Source organism: Indicator indicator, chromosome 7, assembly GCF_027791375.1.
Source record: "Indicator indicator isolate 239-I01 chromosome 7, UM_Iind_1.1, whole genome shotgun sequence".
Classification (NCBI taxonomy): domain Eukaryota; kingdom Metazoa; phylum Chordata; class Aves; order Piciformes; family Indicatoridae; genus Indicator; species Indicator indicator.
In genome coordinates this window covers 18,503,988-18,524,425 of record NC_072016.1, presented here as the reverse complement: position 1 = coordinate 18,524,425, position 20,438 = coordinate 18,503,988, and the positions used below count along the sequence as shown (strand labels likewise).

The 20,438-nt window shown below is 37.3% G+C and overlaps 1 protein-coding gene across 1 annotated transcript in view; it reads right to left on the bottom strand.

The window, feature by feature from the left end:
• TM9SF3 (transmembrane 9 superfamily member 3) overlaps positions 1 to 20,438 on the bottom strand; it is a 43,932-nt gene that overhangs the window by 21,322 nt on the left and 2,172 nt on the right. Inside the window, exons 2-5 of the mRNA XM_054382143.1 lie at positions 12,434 to 12,629; positions 7,968 to 8,090; positions 3,454 to 3,614; positions 138 to 215 (exon numbers count right to left, since the gene is read on the bottom strand). Coding sequence (XP_054238118.1) covers positions 138 to 215; positions 3,454 to 3,614; positions 7,968 to 8,090; positions 12,434 to 12,629 — 558 coding nt within the window. The remainder of the gene's footprint in view (positions 1 to 137; positions 216 to 3,453; positions 3,615 to 7,967; positions 8,091 to 12,433; positions 12,630 to 20,438) is intronic.

Sequence of the window (20,438 nt, the reverse complement as noted above, 5' to 3'; positions counted from 1 at the left end):
TGCCCATTTCATTGTCCCAAAACACTCGAGACATTCAAAAATTCAAAGAAATAATCCAAAAATTCCATGACATATTCTGAAGTAAAGCAACCATTTTTGAGGGATATTTTTTAAGCTTGTCTTAGAACAATACATACTCTGTGCTGAAAGAAAGATGGGTCAAGGTACTTGTCAAATCGGTCTTCAAACTTCACATCTGATTTCTTCCATTTCACCTAAAGAGAGAAAAATTTATACTTGAAAACGTCATCATAGTATTTTCAGCTATACTCACATGCAGAAACCCAAACCACATCTTAAAAATCATCCAATCTAGACGTTCTCTTCAACATGAGCCTAGGTTTTGGCAAAAACAATGGGCTACTGTTCTTAAAGACTGATTTTCTACAGGTTAACATGCAATGAACATCAGCCACCTTGCCACTTGGATCTAATCTTGCCTATGCTTACAACCAAGAACAAGAAAGAATCAGTCTGGTACTGCCTCAGCAAGGCTCAAAGATGCTAACTTATAGCTGTCAGATGTAAACTCTTTTCAAGATTATAGAAGCTCCTAAAGATACTCATGCTGAAAGTGCCAAAATCAAAATCCATCAACTGACCCCAATTTTCAGTTTTGTCAAACGAGTAATTCAAAGACATTTATGTCCCACAGTAGATACTTATAAAATGATGAGGCAATACCTCCAAAATTTCTCCAAGATTTCAGAACAAAGGTTAGAGAAAAAAATAATTTTTAAATATGTTCAAGAATGATATTCTAGAAAGCAGCAAATTTTTCCAAAGTGTTTTTTTTGTTTGTTTTTGCTGACAGCAGACTCACTTTTCCTGACATTTCCATGTGCTGCACTGTATGAAAAGAGGCTTGTGCAGAACATCACCAGTGTTCACTGAGCAATGACAACATCCTCTTACTTCTGCTACCCCAAGAGCAGCTGATTTGCTGCCGTGCACTGAGACTGGTATTCAGTGAAACCATCTGTACCTAAATAGTCTTGAGTACACTTCCCAAGAAAAAAAAAGTTCTCTAGCATCTTGAAGGAAGGGTTATCAGAACAGATTTAAAACAGATGCCAAAAGGAAAGAAAAGGGCATAAACTGAGACAGAAGACGGCTGAAAAGGAATTGGATAAAAGGGAACAAGCTGGATCCTTAAAAGGCAAGCATTAAAATTTTAAAATCTACAAGCTAAAAGCCACAGCCAAAAATACGGAAGAATTCTTCAAACTAGATACTTCAACTGCCAATAAATAACTCTAAACCCAGGAAATGTATGCATTTATGGCTATTCTATCACAGGGTACCAGCATATTACTGCTATCAGTTACTCCAGTAGCTGCACTGAGGACTGATTTGGATTTGGAAGATTTAATCATACTAATAATGACACATATGGTGCTACTATGGTAGCACAAAGTACTTTTTAGATTGTCTTGCAAGATTTGCCTCATTTTTTAAATGCAATTTCAGAAATGAAACACATCTACACTAATATGTTTTCAAAAGTATGCCAGAATGAGGAACTATAAGGATTTTTAGTAACCCTGAAAGAGATGCAGTCCTCTTATGTATATCTTTTAAAAATACATGACGAGGTACTGTCCTTCTCAACAGATTTTCTCTTATTCAGTGTAGAAGAAAGAACATAAATGTCAATTGAATACCTTTATCACTCACAACAGCCCTGAGACAGATTAAAAATCCCAAGGCTCAAGTATTGCTCACTTTGAGGTATGATATTAATGTTCTTCAGTTCAAATTACAACCTTGTTCAAGATTAGTAGCTCTAAACATGAATAGCTTTCAACATTGTTTTAAGCAGATACATTTCTCTAAGAGCATCTGCCATTAAGAAGCACTGCTTAGAACAAATCCACCAGAGAGACTAACACCACACATGCCAGCAAACCAATTGCCCAGTGGTGTCAACAGAATTGGATAGGTAAATACTGAGCTCTGGACACTCTGAAGTATTTCAAGGTAACATCTAACATTAGTTTTCATTCCTGGCAGCTGCTTAGTCCTGCACACCTCAACATTTGCAGAGGTTTCAACTTCACAATGCTGGTGGAACTTGAAATAGAAAATTTTGCAGTTGAAATAGAGAGATCAGTGTAAATGTAATTCTAGAAAGCATATATAAAAACCAATTACCTGCACTTCAAAGCATACAACTTATTCAACACAAGACAAATGTAATAGTGCCAAGTATACCCTCTGAAATAAAATCCTATGCTGACATCTACTGCTAACACTGTAGAAAAACAAGATGTGAACTACTACAGATGTAAGGAACATCAAAAAAACCAAGAAAAACTGAAAAATCAGATTAGCAAACACTGTTTATTCATTATCTTTTATCATAGAAATTCAATATAATAGCAGAGGGCTTCAGAGAAAACCTTACTAATAGTTATTGCAAAAGCAAAATAAAATTTGATACTGACTGCTTGCAAAGTATGAAGGCCAACAGTGGGTTTTGGTCCTAGCTCTGAATCCAGTTCAAATCTATAATGCAAACGTCAGAGTTCCAAACATGAAAAAAATGCCTGTCTACTGGGCATACCTCTAAACTCCATACCTTTTGGAACATGTTCCATTCCCACCAAAATATTTTTCTGTAGATTACAGAAGCTTCAGTTTGTCTGAACTGTTTCAGAAACCATCATTTTACCTTTATTCTTAATAAACCTACCAAGGTTTTTCAGTAATGAAAATATATCTGAAGGAGTGAAGATGCGTCTTCCTCTAACACAGCCTGATGTGTAGGTACATGTGCTGGGTTAAGCCCAGCCCAGAAGGAGTGGGCTGGAAAAAACCTAGCCTCAGGTGGGCAAACAGGGAGAGCTGCCCCCTGCACACCCCCATCCCCCTCCAACGGGAAGGGACCCCCAGGTCAAAGTTTATTCCACTCCCACTTCCTATCTGTAACCCTTTTTAAGTGGGGCAACTTCCTGCCTCAGCCCTTTTTCTCCTGCCCTCAGCTCTCTGACACCCTTCTGCTCTTACTGTGAGCTAACCACAAGGTTGGTCCTGCTCCACGCGGCCCCAGACACCTAAGGGGACTGCATCCAAAGAGTATCCATCTTCTATCCAGAGAATCCTTTGCTAGCTGCACCTGGTTTTGTATATATTTTTATTTATCCCTTTTCCTTATACCTCTGTAACCTCCCTTTTACTTAAATACCTTTTACTTTGTGTTAAACTTCCATTTTTTACTTCCAAATTGGTGCAAGACTGTTCACTGTTCTTTTGTTGTTTTACCTCTCTCTTCTTCACCTGCTTAACTTTCTTTCCCTATCGGGAAAAGGGGAGAGGAAAGGCAACCTAAATCTGTTCCATTGGGCTTCTGGGCTCTGGGAAAAGCTGAAACCACAATAGTACACAACTTCCTATTTTTGAGATATTTTGCCATACAGTTACTCATTACAGATGCATCACCAAGTTACTTACTGAATAGGACATCTGGATTTTTGTGTTTGGTACCAATTTCACCTTTCCTTCACTAGTCAGATTGACATCTACAATTCTATTTCCATTGTAACCAATTTCAAGCTTTTTGTAAGTCCAAAGGTAATAATCTTCTCCATTTTCATCTGCTTCTCCAACAATGCCTGCATAGGAAACAAGTGTAAGCATGTATTAGAGGTATGCTTTTCAAATATCCTGAATCTTTTTTTTAATATATATTATGAAATTTTTGCCAGCTGAAGAAGCAACGTAACTACAGCAAACAGAACACAGCAGACCTTTCGTTCTCTCTTTTTAGCTGTAATACCTGGATTACACCTTCAAACCACAGGTATTTGCAAGAAACATTTTTCTAATGGCATTAGAAGAAAAAAGAACATGCAGCTAGCTACAAACACTTCAGAGAAGCAGCATATACAACAACAGTTCCCTAGTTTTATTTGGAACTCTTACCAGATAAATGACTAGCTGAATACAGATTCATTTCCCTGAACAGAACTTAGCCAAGACCTCTGTAGTTTCCTTTCACTCATTTTTCTTCCTCTTAAAAATGTTACTTCACTCTGTATTCCTCATTATTTGACTGCCCAACATATACACTTTCCTCTCACTTGCACACAAGCATCCAGTACTTGCCAAGAATGAGAGTTTTTGACTACTCTGTTACTTTTACTGAAAAATTCACAAAGCTATCACTTACTTGAAAAATTTTATTGCCTCCAACATGGAAAGCTGCTCAGATGTTACTGGAGCATCAGAACTCAACTGAACTCAATATTGGCCATTGTTCTTACTTCTAAATAAATTATTGCAAAATATCTAATCTGCTAGAGAAAATTTTCAGAGAACATAGTATGCTGAGGAAAGAAAAAGGTCAAGCCTGCAGTCACCAAGTTAAAGATGACACTTCTAGGCTGTGAATGTCAAGGCCATCATACAAAAGAACACATACAAACAGCACTCAAGATACTCAAGGGGAGTGAGAACAAGTAGGTGAAGAACAGGCTATCTAGAAGCAGCAGGTATATGAAGGAATGGCACTTGTGCATTCCCTGTATTTTTTTCTGTCGTGTTTTTTACTCCTGCTCATCTGTCAGCATTGCCTTGTGTATGCCATCCACACAAAACATGCCAGTTCGTGCCTATGCCACACAGCCTAACACCTGATATACCATCTGTTCCAATGGTAGTAGCTAAACCCATGACCATAGAGACCTCTAAACTACTAAAAGGACATTCTGATCAATCAGTACCCGAAGGAAGGAACAACACAGTGCTCCATATACCTTAGGAGGTCAACTGAAACAAGGACAGTCAAGTGCACCCACTGCACTATGGGATAGCAGTTCTAGAGAAAACTGAATCATCTGTGTACGCTCTAAATGACCTGGTGCGCTCTTCAGGGTAGGAAATAAAGTGTAAACCTTCCAAAACCCTCAAAAAGCAGTTTGAAGTCATTACTTTCAGTTATCAGCAGTTAAGAAAAGTTATTTTATGCCTAGTCTTTACTGAAAATGGAGTCTTCCTTACCGGGTATTTTGAGGATTTCCTAAGGAGAATTTCAGATATTAACAGCTGTGTATATGAGTTTGACGTCAGTAAGCCTTACTAAAATGTAAAACTATGAAGAATACAAACCATGAACTTAATTAAAGTTTGTAAGGAGACTGGAGGAGTGCCACAAATCCATCTGGAAGAGTCCAGCAGAAGCGAGTGGTCTGCTTTAAGACCAGAATTAAACAGAAGTTGCCTAAAATTCTCAGCCAACTTTAACGCCATCTGAATCTTTTTCTTTTAAACTCTTCAGAGAATACTTACTTTCCTTTGGTAGCACAAAAAAAAAAAAAAAAAAAAAAAGGGACTCCAGACATTTAGTTAGGGAACAAAATTTTGGGTTAATCTGGCTACAAGTCAACAATTGGGTTGATTGGATTGGGTGATACAGCACGTACAATGCATGCTAGCTAGCAGAGTTCTCAGAAATGATATTCTGAATGAAGTGGATTGGCATCATAGCCTTCACAGAGCAACAAAAAAAGCCATTTCAGCACATGGCATTTTTAATACAAGTTGAGGGTAACCAGTTCAGGATACCACCTTAATAAAACAAAAATTGCACCCTGCTCAGTATTAAGTGTATTTCAAGAGATGTCATTGTATTACTAAAGCTCTTACTGCTGTGTTAAGTAGATCTGATGTTTTTTGTTACAGTTACTGAAATTAAACAGCTGTGCAGTGACACTCAGCCAAGCAAGAGAATCTAGTTTTCCTTAGTATCTCTACCACCACACTATGTGGTGCTAGGCAAGTCTGCACAACACAGTTAAAGACAACAGCAAGCTGTAGGAGCCATGTGTACAGTGCCACTCATGCCATATTCAAACAGAAATATTTATAATAAAAACTGATCAGTGAGCAGCAAGTCTCAGAGCTTCAAGGCAGCACTCAGAGCCTGAAACATTCCTGTTGAACAGAGTCCCAGCAAAACCAAAATTAATACAGATAAGCTATGTTCACAAATTGTACTTGGAAGGCAGTGGTCAGAAAGACTCATTCAGACTGGCAGCCTGGTCAGCTCAGGTGCATCCATTCCTTTCTTAGGAGCTCATGGAGAACTGATTACATGTTTTAGAATAAAAATCAGGCTAACAATGACTGACCAATCTGCAGTCCTGCTAGTTTCATGCAGCCTCCAGGAGATACAGACCAAAAATCACCAGCACCACTTGCTTTCACACCCGATGTCAGATTACACCCTTGCACAATTATCTCCAGTACTACAATGCCACAGTCTACAGTTAAGTATCATAACTTGACATCCTGGTTCCAACTACTAAAAGTCAGCTCCTTAATATCATACAAAAACAATACCTAGTACTACACATGTGTTAGCTGTAGCATTAGTAATGAACTCTTGTGCATACAAAGCATACTATTGAAGAATTTTTTTTTTATAAAAGGGAATCATAGAAAAACATATTTTTAAGCTGAGTGCATAAAATTTAGTCACTGTCTAGAAGATTTACTAAGTGTACTAAGTTCCTCAGTATTTGTGGTGATAAAACATATTCCCAAATTAGATCAGAAAAATCAGTCCTAAAAAAGAAATTCTCCAAGACTAACTAGCCACACAGGATTCCAAAGAATTCACTTAACATCTGCCATTCTTTGGCAGTCTAAAGCCTACATAGCTGCCACCAGTCTAGGAAAATCATCCACTGATCTTTTGTTGCAAAGCCAAAAGCATAAAAAAATATTGTAGCAACTGTCACTCTTGGACGTTTTTAAAAAGCCTACCAGAAATATAGTAAGTGCCACACTAACTAGGGTCTACTCCAAGTCCTGCTAGAGAGCTGTTACACACCCTAAGAAAACTGCCTGAAAAGAACAAATACAGTATGAGTACTTTCCATGCCAAGCATTACCTTGTTACCTCTTAAAAACAGATACAATTAAACAAAACAAAGCAAAACACACATAATAAACAAATAAAGCACAAGCATTTCTGGCTGGAGCTCATGTTCAGTAGACAGCTGCTTTAAAATAAACAAAATTAAAAGAAAGAGCTAAAACACAGCATATTATTCAGCATACTACCTGTCAAAGGACTTTTGTCATGGGGCTTGAAGTGTATTTTTGTAGGTGGTGTGGGATTTTGTTTATTTTGTGTGGTTTTACCTCTTTCACAGAACACAAGTTAACAAAGAGCATTTTGGGGTGCTTTTCATTTCCCTTCAGTTTCTATCTACAACAGGCAGTTTAGGGCTTGAGAGGTTTGGTTGATTGCTATCAGTGCAATCAACCAAACACTCTTTACTAGGTATGTCATCACAGATTACAAGGGAGTTACAAAAAACAGAGTTTAGGAGACAACAGCAATAAGGACACATATTTTTTTTTTCAAGACAGAATTACTTTTAAGTCCAGATTAATAACAGCCAGGCAAGAGCAGTCTTAAGAACCGTATAAGACAATAAAACTCCTTCATATTACTAGAATGCACATGCAAAACTATTAAAAGCCATTAAATTACCATAAATCAAATAGAATCATAGAATCATGGAATCAGTCAGGGTTAGAAGGAACCACGAGGATCATCTAGTTCCAACCCCCCTGCCATGGGCAGGGACACCTCACATTAGCTCTTGAGTTAGTAATAAACAGAAGAAAAATAAAGTTATTATTAAAGAACACAATAACATGGTCCTTAGATCTGACCTAATTACTGCCCATTTGAACACTTCAAAGAATTTAGCGTAAGAAGTGCTTGAGAAACAAAACAGCTTTTCACTGTTGTTGTCCTTCACTACTACAAGTCATCCTACTTCTCTTTCAATGTAATAATCCTTCAATTTACTTATATTATTTGGTTATGTAAGTTCTATATACTTGTGAGATTCTTATAATGAATTTTAGTCATTAAATGATTCCATAAAACCCACTAGCATATGATTCCTGCAGCTGCAATCAAGTTGTTCATGCATAATATCACTCACCCCATATTGGCAAGTCATCAATATACATCTGATACCAATAGTGATTTTTGATAGCATACACAAATGCATCTCTTCTCCCCTTGTCCAAGTCAACTTCACAGTAAGTGGTCTGCATTACATCATCTGCAAAAAATCAAAGCACAGTTAATGAGGGCAAACCCAGCAAATGGAGGAATGGACATTGCTGAAGACTTTAACCCCTCTTGGCTACCCTCAAGTAGGTAACAAAAAGGGGCATTTAAAACAGAACCATTATAGCAATTACATAATTGGTTTTGTAATTCTACCTTTCCACATGCAGAAAGGTTTCAAAGCATCCTTTTTCTGTTTCACCCTGAGGGCAGCTTTACCTGGTCAAACTACGAGATCCCTTTAACAAAGGGTATGAAACTACTAACAAATATCTAAAACTGTGTACAATATTATCTCTCCATTTTAGTATAATGAGGCTCGCTGACTAGAAATGCTGTTTGTAAAAACAAACACTTTAAAAAAGTTCTCAGCAATTTCCAGGAAAACACCACAAAGGAAGAAACCAATCAATGAGGGCAAAGGCAGGAGAAAAGGACAGAAGACAAAAATAGGAAAAATACAAAATGTACAAGAGGCTACACTTGGAAATAAAATGAATCCACCTCAAGTCAGAAAGCTATTTTCCTCCAACTACAATTCATAAGTTAGAAGCCATTCTTCCACATCCCAGTTTCCTTCCCTAATGTTTCCTTTTCAAGTGAAAAAAGAGAAAAGGGTTCACATTTACAAGAATTCAGGCAGCAACAGATTTAGAAACAAAAATAACCCTGTCTGCTTGACTTTAATGCCATCTCTTCCTCTCCTCTTTTTGTTATCACTGGAATGAAGGACCCATTTGTAGTAGAAAAAAAATTAATTTGTACTGTACATCTCTAATCTGCATCAAAATTCGGCTTACTTGTTCCTACACCCTACCTTCAATAAAAAGCTTCAAAAGCAAATCAAATCACCTGCACAGAAAAAGCACCAGCAAGTAGAATTTTTCCAACACAAAACTGTTTCTGACAATGACATTGTCTCTGACAATGACAATATGTCAAAATTAAAATATGCATAGCACGTCTGGTCAAGCAAAACTGCTGAAGGAAGACAGTAAGAAATCAGCTGAGAGCAGCCCTGCATAATTTCAGTGATTTCCTATTACCCTGGAGAAGTAGTGCCCCTGGCTACTCTGAAAGGGATGCATTTCTTTCTCCTATGTCTTATGAAAACTAGCATTTTCTACTTTTGTTTGTTCAAAGACCTAATAAAAGTACTCTAAGCTTCAGGGTTTTAAACTGGAAAAAAAAAAATTCAGGCTGGCTAGCAAGGTTAGTGGGAAAAGTGAATAGTCAAACAATTCAAGTCAACAAGTGCCCCAAGACTTTTCGACCACAGATTACATTTTCAGAACTGATACTGCTACATTCATTCAGGAAAGTGAAGCCATTAGAGTCAGCACTATACATGAAACAGATTTACAAATCCAGCCCTCACTTTGTATTTATGCCTCTACTGATCTGGACCTTATACTTCTTGGAATGTGTTCCCCCAAAAAATGCTTCTGCTTAGCACTTTTTCACTATTTGGAGTCACTTAAACATTAATTACAATTAAAAAAAAAAAAAAGAAGAAAAAAAGACCCACACCACAGAATTGGTCTTCTGGATTTGTTGCTAACTAGGAATTAATTCCTTCCAGAATACTCAGCACACTACTGCCACTCTCTAGCAGTTTCATACTATACCCAAATAAAGGATAACACCTTTCTAATGTTAATTTTTTTAACTCACAAAGGATTGTTCAACACACAGAGGTCAAATGAAAATATACCACGGGTTGAAATAAAGGTAAAAGAAAAACTGTTAGAGGCTGTTAAACGAAGCATTACCTAACACACTGGATCACAGACTCTTGATTGGGCAAAGCACAACATGGGTTGCACTGTTTTTAGGTGTCTGCTTTATGGCTGGTTCATCTACAAACACAGTGTTACCAGCACAAGTGAAGGACAATAGGACAGGAACAAGTGCTACTCATGAAAAAAACCCTAAATGTGGTACAAATGTTCTTTTTAGAAATCTTTCCCATTTTATGGCCTGAATATAGAAGTCTTTGTTTGCAGTTATTAACCACAACGAATGTGGTATTAAAATGTAATCCAATACCAAGTCTCTCCATGGGCCTTCAGAACCCTGGAATTTGCCTCTTTTCTTTTTTCCCCTCCTCCCCCTATAATACTCTAGGATGTCACCAGTAGGTGTCGCTGCTGAAAAAAAAACAACCAAAAACAAACCAACCACAAAAAAAACCCCACCACAAAACTGTATTAAATAGCTAAATAAAAGTAGTTTAGAATAGCATTCAGTGGCTGAGGAAGCTGAAGTTTACTCCATTACACTTGAGTATGTAAGGATATAACTTGTACTGGGTTTATAACAGCATTTAAGCCTGTTAAAAAAAAAAAAAAAGGTATCTCAGGTAGCAATCCTTTACTTTTTTTTTTTTTTTAAAGCCTGCATATGAAGTGGATTTGGACATAAACAAAATTCACATTAAACAATATTTATTATTTCTATTACTTTCATTATTATGTATGTTACATTAATAACTACTGCTACAAACAAGTAATACTTGTTATTCTGATATTTTGAAAAAAAAAATTATTTTAATACTATTAAGAGCAAATGAAAGATAGTAAAATAGGGTTGACTCCCATTCAGATTTCACTTGGTGAATCCACTGCTGGAAATACTAAAGCAACCCCTGATACAGACGCTGCTGGATGCCAGCTAACATCAAAGATATTATTGACTTCATCATTCATCCAGAAGATACAGGGAAAAAAAACTAGAAATGCACATGGACAGTTTCCCAGATCATGTATACCTACTTCATCACCAACCAGCTATCATGTGCCATCTGCTTTACAGAAAGCATCTGACTCACAGGCCACTTTGCTCAGGAGTCAAATGCACTGCAGGTCCGGTACAAATTATCAATCTGGACGGAGCACCATTGCATTAATAACAATATGTAATTTTTTTTTTAAAGCAACAAAGGACATGGATGAAGAGGAATTTCCCACCTACTGGCAAGTGTGCCAGTACATCAGTCACACTTGAAAGCCACCCACACCTTTTGAAATACTCTGTTTTTAAATCTCTACTTTTCTATACCCATTTAAAAGCCTGTTTTTAACATCATGCCCAGTGTGCCTGGAAGAATACAGCTCAATATAGCAACTCCTACTTCTCTGTTCTTCCCATTTTGTGTCTCTGAGCATATTCTAGGAAGTTTAACAGGAAAACTGTTTCTGCCATACTGAATAAACTTTTCAGCAGGCTACAAGTCTTATAAACCAGTAACAGGACTGTTTTCCAGTGCCTGTGCAGGCGCAGTTCTTTCCTTAAAAGCAAAGATTCAACTCGATTCCTTTTATGTGGAGATGCTATCCCCTATGCAACTTTAAACTTTCTAAAGAATTTACAGCTTTAACAGGCTTTTAATCTTTTGTTCTACTTGTCCTACTTATAATAAAAGCATCACCAAGTTTCTTATTTCGCAGATGTCCAGTTTTGGATACAGCTTTCATAACTTACAGAAATTAAGTCCCATCTGATTGCAATACTCAGATGAGATACCATGTTCAAGTTCTCCATCCAGTTAAGCACTGGTGATGTAATGAAGTGTAGCCCTCTAGGAGGGAAAAAATACATATACACAGAAACTCAAGATTAAATATACAAGTGTTAAAATTGAATACAGACAAAAAAGAATCTGTTACTATTTGAAGCTCCATAACTACCAGTTAAAGATTTATAAAAGGATTCTCATACTGAAGAAAACACACACAGAAATTCTGCAGTTGAAGACTCAGACCCTAACACCAAGAAATGTGTTTGCTACAGAAGTTGGAAAGAGGAGAGGTCAGGAAATAACAGCAAACAAGATCAGCTCCATCCTGACTGGCATATGATAAGATAGAACCAATAATATTAAAGTCTTTGGTAAGGATGTTTTAAACTAGACAGTAACCAGGATACAATAATTGTGTTAATGTAGACCTCTGAGATACTGAACCCTTCCTACTCCCAACTGTAGAGTCTGTAAGTTACATCTTCAGAATTGGTAATTCCAGAATATTAATTCCAGTAAAAATAATTTTAATCATTCATACGCAAAAAGCTTAGTTTTACTTTATAAAATGTAATCACTTACTTCAGAAGCATGTATTCACTACAAGCATCTTCCTTAAAGGGCATATAAATTAAGACTTCACTATATAGTGAAAAGCCAGTCGTAGCAGACAACCTTCCAGGGCATTTCAAGCAACAGTATAAAATATATTCAAGCTGCTAGCAGAGGCAAACTTTCAGTTCTTCTAGTTCAAAAATCAAGCGTTAAGGGGTTTGGATTTTTTTAAGTCACTAAATGCACTTTCAATTGCTTACCTTTAAATTTTATGTCAAGTCCACTAAATTCCAATTCAACTCCTTGAAGTGCTTCTCCTAGGGTTTCATGGTAATGGCTGATACTTTTTTTTGATCCCACACAGAAAGGAAGAGAGAAGTATTTGTATGTTTCTTGGCGATTGTGGTAGGGTCCTACTGTATTCATCCATAAAACAACTTCCTCTTTGTCTTGGTACTGGAAGATAAATTTATTGAGTTAGATAAGAAGCCCAGCAGAATTCAAATATTCAAGAAACTCATTGATATCAACGAGCAAGGCAGGATTGTTCAAGCACAGGCAGCTGATAACATTTAAAGACAGCTGAGTAGTTTTGTCTTTCGGATGGCAGGGAGTCTAGGATAAGGTTTTTAACCTGCTTTCCTACCAAAAAAAAAAAAAACAAAACCAAGGCTTAGTTCATCATATAGTTTCTTAGAGCCTATCACTGAAATATCAAAAGAGGAGGATTTATACTAATTTAGTAGAGAAGCAGAAGATAGAGAGAGCAAAAGTAAAGAAAAGCAAAAGTCTCAAAAATAAATAAGCTTTTACAAATTTTGTGGAAATACGTATCAGTTAAAAGCAAAACTCTATTTTTGTCCACTATACAAATGTCAAATTAATGTCTTGCTAAACATGATCTTAGAAAATATATCAGGAGAACTACCCATGGTGACAAGCAAACCATATTTTCCTAAAAATGCAACTCCTTTTCATTTTTATAATGGTGTAACTTACATCTGAAATTCCCAGAAGACCACAATGTCTCCTAGGAAGCACTAAAATTAAACTGTGGCCTATCTACATGCAGAAGGGTTGTATTTTGATGCATTTACAACATTCTCACAATGAAAAAAAAAATAACTGAACAGCACGGAGTTTGGCATCTACCATGAAATCCTTTCTAGGAACCTCCATCCTTCAATTTCCACATTACTCTTAGAAAAATTTATTCTTTGGCTAGGAGCCAAGGAGAAATTTTTTTCAAGCCCTTAAAACTTTCAACAACAAAGAAGTCCTCACAGACATTCACCTATCTGTATTAAAATGCTGCATGAATGCAGAAGTGATCGGAAACAATTATTTGCACTATATCTGAATGCATCTGGGTGAAGTATCAGGTTTGCTGGTTACTACAAAGCCTCTCACCCAACACAACTTCTTCACCTTCTACTATTTTTGCAGATTAGGAGGGACAGTGATCTAAATTAAGACACACGCAAAAAAATCCTGTTTACAACTGTACACACCTGCAAGCACAATCACCAAATAGATCCTGACTTTTTTTGAAGTACTACTTTAAGATCAATAAGCAAACACAGAACACACTGGAGAGAAAAAGTCAAATGATAATCAGCCATAACTATTTCACAGTCCTCAGCTGAAATACTGAATGCTGTTGTGCATCTCCTGCTCCTGTATTAACAAATGAATAAAGTTTTTGAACTTCATTCATTCTGAATAACCACACTCATATCAACAGGTTAACTCAGAAATAATTAGCTACATATGAAATGCAAAAAAAAAAAAACTTCAGATGAGGTGTTTAAAAGTTAAACTCAAGGATTTAAACAAACATGCTTTGGGAAACAATTTAATGCCTTTATACTAACATGTCATCTCACTTACAAGTCTCATCTTTTTTATTTATGAGGATGCACAAGGGTCATTCCATATTTTGTGAGTAATCTCCCACAAGAAACTTTAAATATCTTATTAATTTCCTTCTGAGCTGCAGATGAGACCAAACACAAAGCAGTTTCACAAACCTGCCATTTGTAGAGTACAAAATTCAGAACATTTCTGATAGGTAAAAATGTCAATGAAGAAGCAAAGAAAGAGTAAACAACACAGTAAGGGAAAGTAGACGTTCCTCCTCTCTGCCAGTAACAAGAAAATTACACCAGCACAGCTTGTCCAACTTCAAATAGAGTTGGGAAAGAAGGAAAAAGAAAAGTTACAGTTCCAGACCATTCAGAAGCAGATAACAGAATCTGCACTACACCACCAGCTCTAGCTCTTGCCAACGTAGCAAGGGACAAGTTGGTCCATACCTCTTTCTAGTCTGTTATGCCTAGCACGTCTACTCTTTCTTACTCTAACAGCTGAAGAACATATTTTCAGCCCTTTCTCAAAGTGGTTTTAACTTGTCAGGAGCCCACTTTAGCATTACTGCTTGTAACACAACAGCTTACACATAAACTTCACTGTCTTTGTTCAACCTGCAGTAACAGAATACGACAACATCCTTAGGTCTGTGAATTCATCTTTGACAGTGCCTGAATAAAGAAAACACTGACTAATGCTTCACTTGGCTTCTTGTTTCTGATCTGCTTCATACTAAGTCAGGACCGCTGCCATTTTTTGGAACTATACCAGATAGCATACCTTCTAGTGACAGAATCCAACTCCATAGAACATGTTATTCAAAACCTCATTATACTTTCTGATCTAATAATGTTAACTATGTTGTAATTACAACATCTACAATAACTTTGCTTGTCTCTTATCCACAGGATACTTAGCCGTCCTCCAGGGCCTACAAATTCTTCTCATAACGACTCCAAGATGCCATCAGTCTACTCTGGATAGGAAAGAGATCAAATCAATCATAAACAAAGAATTCAGTCTACGTTTATTACTTTCTCCTTTCTCACAACCATCCCAGAACAACACAAAAAAAATATTTTCAGGACTACTACGTCATCAAACACAGCACCTCAGCCACCCCAGGGCACATGTCATAGCAATTTGCAGTCCATCAGGAGCGCCCCAATGCCCTCCCAGAATTAATACAGCTGTAGTAAGAAACTCAGTTTAAGCAACTTCAGCCTGAATTTGGGGTGGGGATGCTGTCTAGTAGAAAGTCAAACAGATTTTATTCCCCCTACATTTTTTGAGTTTTGCTCATTCTCAATTATAAAGATGAGCTTATATGTTTAAATATATTTCCCTGCCATGACATATCTCATCCTTACAAACCTACCTTAGTGATAAGGTAATTTAGTTACAAGAACTCAGTGTTATCAAAAAGTTCAAATTTGTGGTGCTTTGTTGTTTGGTTTGTTTCATTTTTCTCTTTAATTACTGCCTTCACAATATCGAAGCATCTATAACAAATAACAGCGTCAACAACAGTTCTCACTTCGGCAAGACAAAGAACTACAGTATCTTGTAGGACTGTTCTATCAGCTCTATATGAGGACTTCTGTGTTCAGAGGAGACCAACATGCAACATATTTTGCAGCAAAAGGGTCACCCTATGAAAGAAATAACCAAGTTGCTAAAGAAAACTCTAGTTCCAAGGGAGCCAGAGCACTCAGGCACACTGGAGCAAATACCAGCCAGAGTTTGGTCAGCACACTCCTTGTCAGTCTTGCAGTCATTTCAAGTACTACAATGCCCTTTTCTATCTTTACTCAGCATACCTGGAGGCTTTTGCAAAGAACCTGGAGCCACAGAAAAGAAGAAAATTTCACCTCCATAGCATAACGTTCTTGTCAAAAAAAGGCATACTGAAGAAACTATTCTCATTTCGGCAGGAATTGAACAGCTTTAGACACACTAGACAAAGTGACAAAACAGAAGTCCTGAATTCTTATTCTTACTGTTCTGATGAGCAGCTCTTCAGCTGCACCCTCTGAGGTCTGAATGCAACTGAGAAAATCAAAATCATGCCACCTTCGGTTAACCTTAGGGGGCAAGTCAGCAGTATCTCATAGTCAACACCAACACACAACAAGACAGTATGAGTCCAACGTTCTCTTTCAAAAAATTCTTGGAAAGCAGTATAAAACTTGTCTAACTGTAACTGCCATAGTTTCCTCATCTTCTGATACATAATCAGCAAAGCAAAATACTTTAACGCATTGAGATTCTGCCAGATCCCAGTAAACATGAAACCATCATGAGCTACCTAGCAATACAAAGTACAGAACAAACAAAAAAGGAAGTTGGCAACAGTGTGCAAGAATATTCACATTACACATCCAGTAAGTTACATTCACCAAGAATAGCTGCCACCGTAAGAGATCTAAGCAAAAAATTCTTGCTCTCACTCCACATATGATAAGGGTCCTGAGTCACTATTTGCCCCACCAATGTTACAGGACTTTTAGAAAAGAAACAAACATATTCCATTACAGCTCTATCTAAACTACTAAGGCTTGCAACAGGGACAAGTAGTAATGAAGTAACAAGTCAAATGGTAAAACAGTTTGAAGTGTAATTAATGATTTTGCAGAGTAAACTCCAGATAATTTGAATGGCATAAATCTGACCTAAAGTTAGTTACACTTACGCCTCAATGCAATTTTGTCTTCATCCTTTATGAAAACAAATGACAAACATCTTCCTAATATGAAGGATTTATTTTGCCATACTGAAGTATTGCTATTTCAGAAATGATTTTTTGTTCTTTCCCTTTCCTAACTTGTTTGCACAGAACTAGATAGTGGAATGGCAGCTTTTCACATGCCAGATTATCAACACCAGTATCCTATTAAGAACATACTAACTGGCAAGGCAAAAAAGGTCACCAATAAGATGCTGCAACCTCTGCCCTGGTATATCTCAGCAAGCTCTTATGGTTTTGGTTCATGAGAAGGGACAATACACTCACAGGGACCATACATTCACAGACTTAAGCACTTAACAACTTGGTAATGGTGCCAGAATTCAGAGAGTTCACAGCTTCCAAATATGAGAAAAGACTACAAAAAGACTACAAAACAATTTTAAGTACATTTTATTTAATGTAACGTAATTCTTATTCTGTAAGCATAGCAAATTTGGCTTTGCATCTTATTCTGCATTAAGCTTCCTATCAGTAACTTCAGTAACTACATGGAGATTTATTTCAACTGTGCAAAACCATAGGGGCAACCTGAATAGGGCTCAGCATCAGCACAAGTTACCTACCACCTGCTGGCACAAAGTGATTAATGGGAGATAAAACTTTAGAAACTATTTTTCTGTAATTGCCACCCAGGTGGTGAGGACAGATGTACCCCTCAAGTGCAACCACCTATCAGCTACAATCTTTATGACAGCTGAGGACATCTGTTCCAAAGCAGCATGACACGGTCACACTGCCTGTTCAGAGCACTGGGCTATAGAGATGTTGTTGTGCATGTGCAAGATAAAATCCTGTTAAACTCATCTACACTGGTAACAAGTTGGGGATGTTCCTGCTTACTGCAGGAAGGCTGGACTAGATGACATCTGGAAGTCCCTTCAAACCCAGTACATTCTATGATTCTATGATTATTCCAGTCCCCTGCAAAATATGAAACTGACATTAAACTTGTGCAGTTTGACCAGGCCAAGCACAGACTTCTGTGATAACACAACTACTGAAAACTTGGAAGCATACACCATTTTGAGGCTTAATAGAAAGACAGCTTCCACACATCTGAATGGTTTAATAATTATTCAAGCACAGCAATATGGACACTATCTTCTGCACAGCACATGCATCTTTCTTTCTTCTTGCCCACAGGGTATCATGGTGTGGAAACCAACTTAATGTTCTTTTTGCACAACCACAGAAATTAAATTAGCATGGTAGCCCTAGAAATAAACTATTTATTCTACAGAACAATTAAGGCTAGATTAAGAGAGGATATCAAAGGATATGAGATTGGCAGATGGTTGATGTTCTTTTTTAAACCATGAAAACCTGTTGCAAAATACTATGGAGTCACAGCAGGGTTTACAACTACCAAATATTATGTGACGATTCAGTAAACTAAATTCAAATCAAGACAGTTTATTTCAGAAAGTATGCTATTGTACTCCTTTTCTCAAGCTGAAGTTGGAGTGAGGCTTTCCACAGTGTAATCCCTTAACACAGCACATCTTTCAGAGCAAGAGGACCAATATTATGTCATTGGCACAGCACAGCTGCAGAAACAGGACAGGAAATGGAAGAGGCAACAAGTAAGACTCAAGCTGCGAGTAATATCCCAGGCTTCTAGTCCTTAGTTATCCTTCTAGTTCTAGCTATCAAGCACAGTGATAATGTTTGCAGTTCACATCCCCAGTCTATTAAATGGTGGATTTCCACCCCATGCACTCCTTTGGATTAAGCAGGTTATTTCTAGTAACAGCTCTTCATTTCTCTCTCAATTATAGGCCTCACCAAAATGTGGATATCACTTACTGGCAGCACAGCTTCAACTACTGTACAAGGAGTCCTTATATTTTTACACCTCCTAGATGCACAAGGTTGCTCAGGCACACCACATCCTGCTTCTGTGACATTTATTTCACCTCTTCAAAAAGGAAACATACAAATTCCAAAAAGGAATCAGGCTGCTTATCTGCTCACACCTTTGTATTCAAAGAGGTATTTACATGCACTGAAATGCTTTTCTACAGTGTTTCTCTAACAGAAAACTTGCAGATAGCATACAAATTTAATAATTTTACATATTAATTTCAAACAAGCTTTACAGGCTCAAGGCATTAATACAGGCTAAAAGTCAAACCAAAATGCTTCAATCACTGTAAAACTGGGAATGCTGCTAGACAGTATAGGCTGGGTTTTCTTTATTTTTCAATGTTTGTCGTGTATTTCCATGCTTATGGAGCACTGATAATTAAATTGAAGCATCATTAAAATTGAAATGCTATCTATACCCTACACCATTTCCCTGCAACAAAAACTATCAGCATACAGCTGGAGAGATTTCAAGGGAGAGCCACGAGGATGATTAGGGGACTTGAGCATCTCCCCTATGAAGACAGACTGAGATCCCCAGGGCTATTTAGTCTTGAGAAGACTGAGAGGGGATCTGATCAATATCTATAAATATCTGCAGGGTGGGTCAAGTGGAGGGGGCCAGGCTCTTTTTGATGGTTCACAGTGATAAGACAAGGAACAATGGGTTCAAAATTGAACACAGGAGATTTCAGCTCAACATGAAGAGAAACTTCTTTCCAGTGAGGGTGACAGAGCACTGGATCAGGCTCCCCAGGGGCATTGTGGAGTCTCCTTCTCTGGAGCCTTTCAAAACCCACCTGGATGCATTCCTGTGCAGACTACCCTAAGTGATCCTGCTCTGGCAGGGGTGGTTGGGACCTGATGATCTCTTGAGGTCCCTTCCAACCTCTGATATATTGTGATACAGGTAAAAAGCAGGTACGCTACATACTCTGAAGCATGAAAATAAGTTAAACAATCAGCAGACAAGTTTTTAGTTATGTTTCTGACAAATTGTTCTCTTGGGGCCTGAAGCTACACTGCTGCACTGTCTTTTGATGATGGATATTTTAAATGCTGTGTCAAATCCCAATTTCTCTTCACTTACTACTGATTTTAAATACCCAAATCATCATATAATTGTATTTATACTGTCCTTCCCCTAAAGAAAAGCAGATACCGCTATTAAAGATTAATTCAAATTTAAGATAAAGGATTTCTCCTCTGATCCAGTGAAGCTACCCATACCTAGTATCTCCAGAAAAACCAGTACTTATAGTCCTAGAGCTTCAAGTGGAATCCTCTCATAATTATCTTTTGTAACATTTGCTTTTGCAGTCCTATAGTTCTAAAATAAAAAACACACAAACTGTTAACAGTGAATTGGTATTAATACAAAAATACACATTATAGCACATGTATTATTTTATAAACATTAAATACTATTATGTATTATAAGAACAGTAAGGGAATAAAAAAAATTAATCTGCTAACACAGAGTATTAAACGCTTCAGTCAGTACTTCTAAACGTTCAGTATGCTTGGAAGAGATAAGGCCCTCTACACTGGCAGTGAAAAGTAAACTGTGGCAAGATACAACAACAGGACCGAGTGCCTGGGCACAAGAAGCTGCACGCTGAAGCACTAACAAGGAAATGGCAGTGCATAATGGTGTGCATTCCTTCCAATAGGACTCCAAGTCTCACAGCTACTGAAAATTTACATTTTCAAACTACCAAGTCCTGCATCAGTACATTAGGATTTCCTCTCAACTTCCACAAATGTAAGCAGAACCTCCA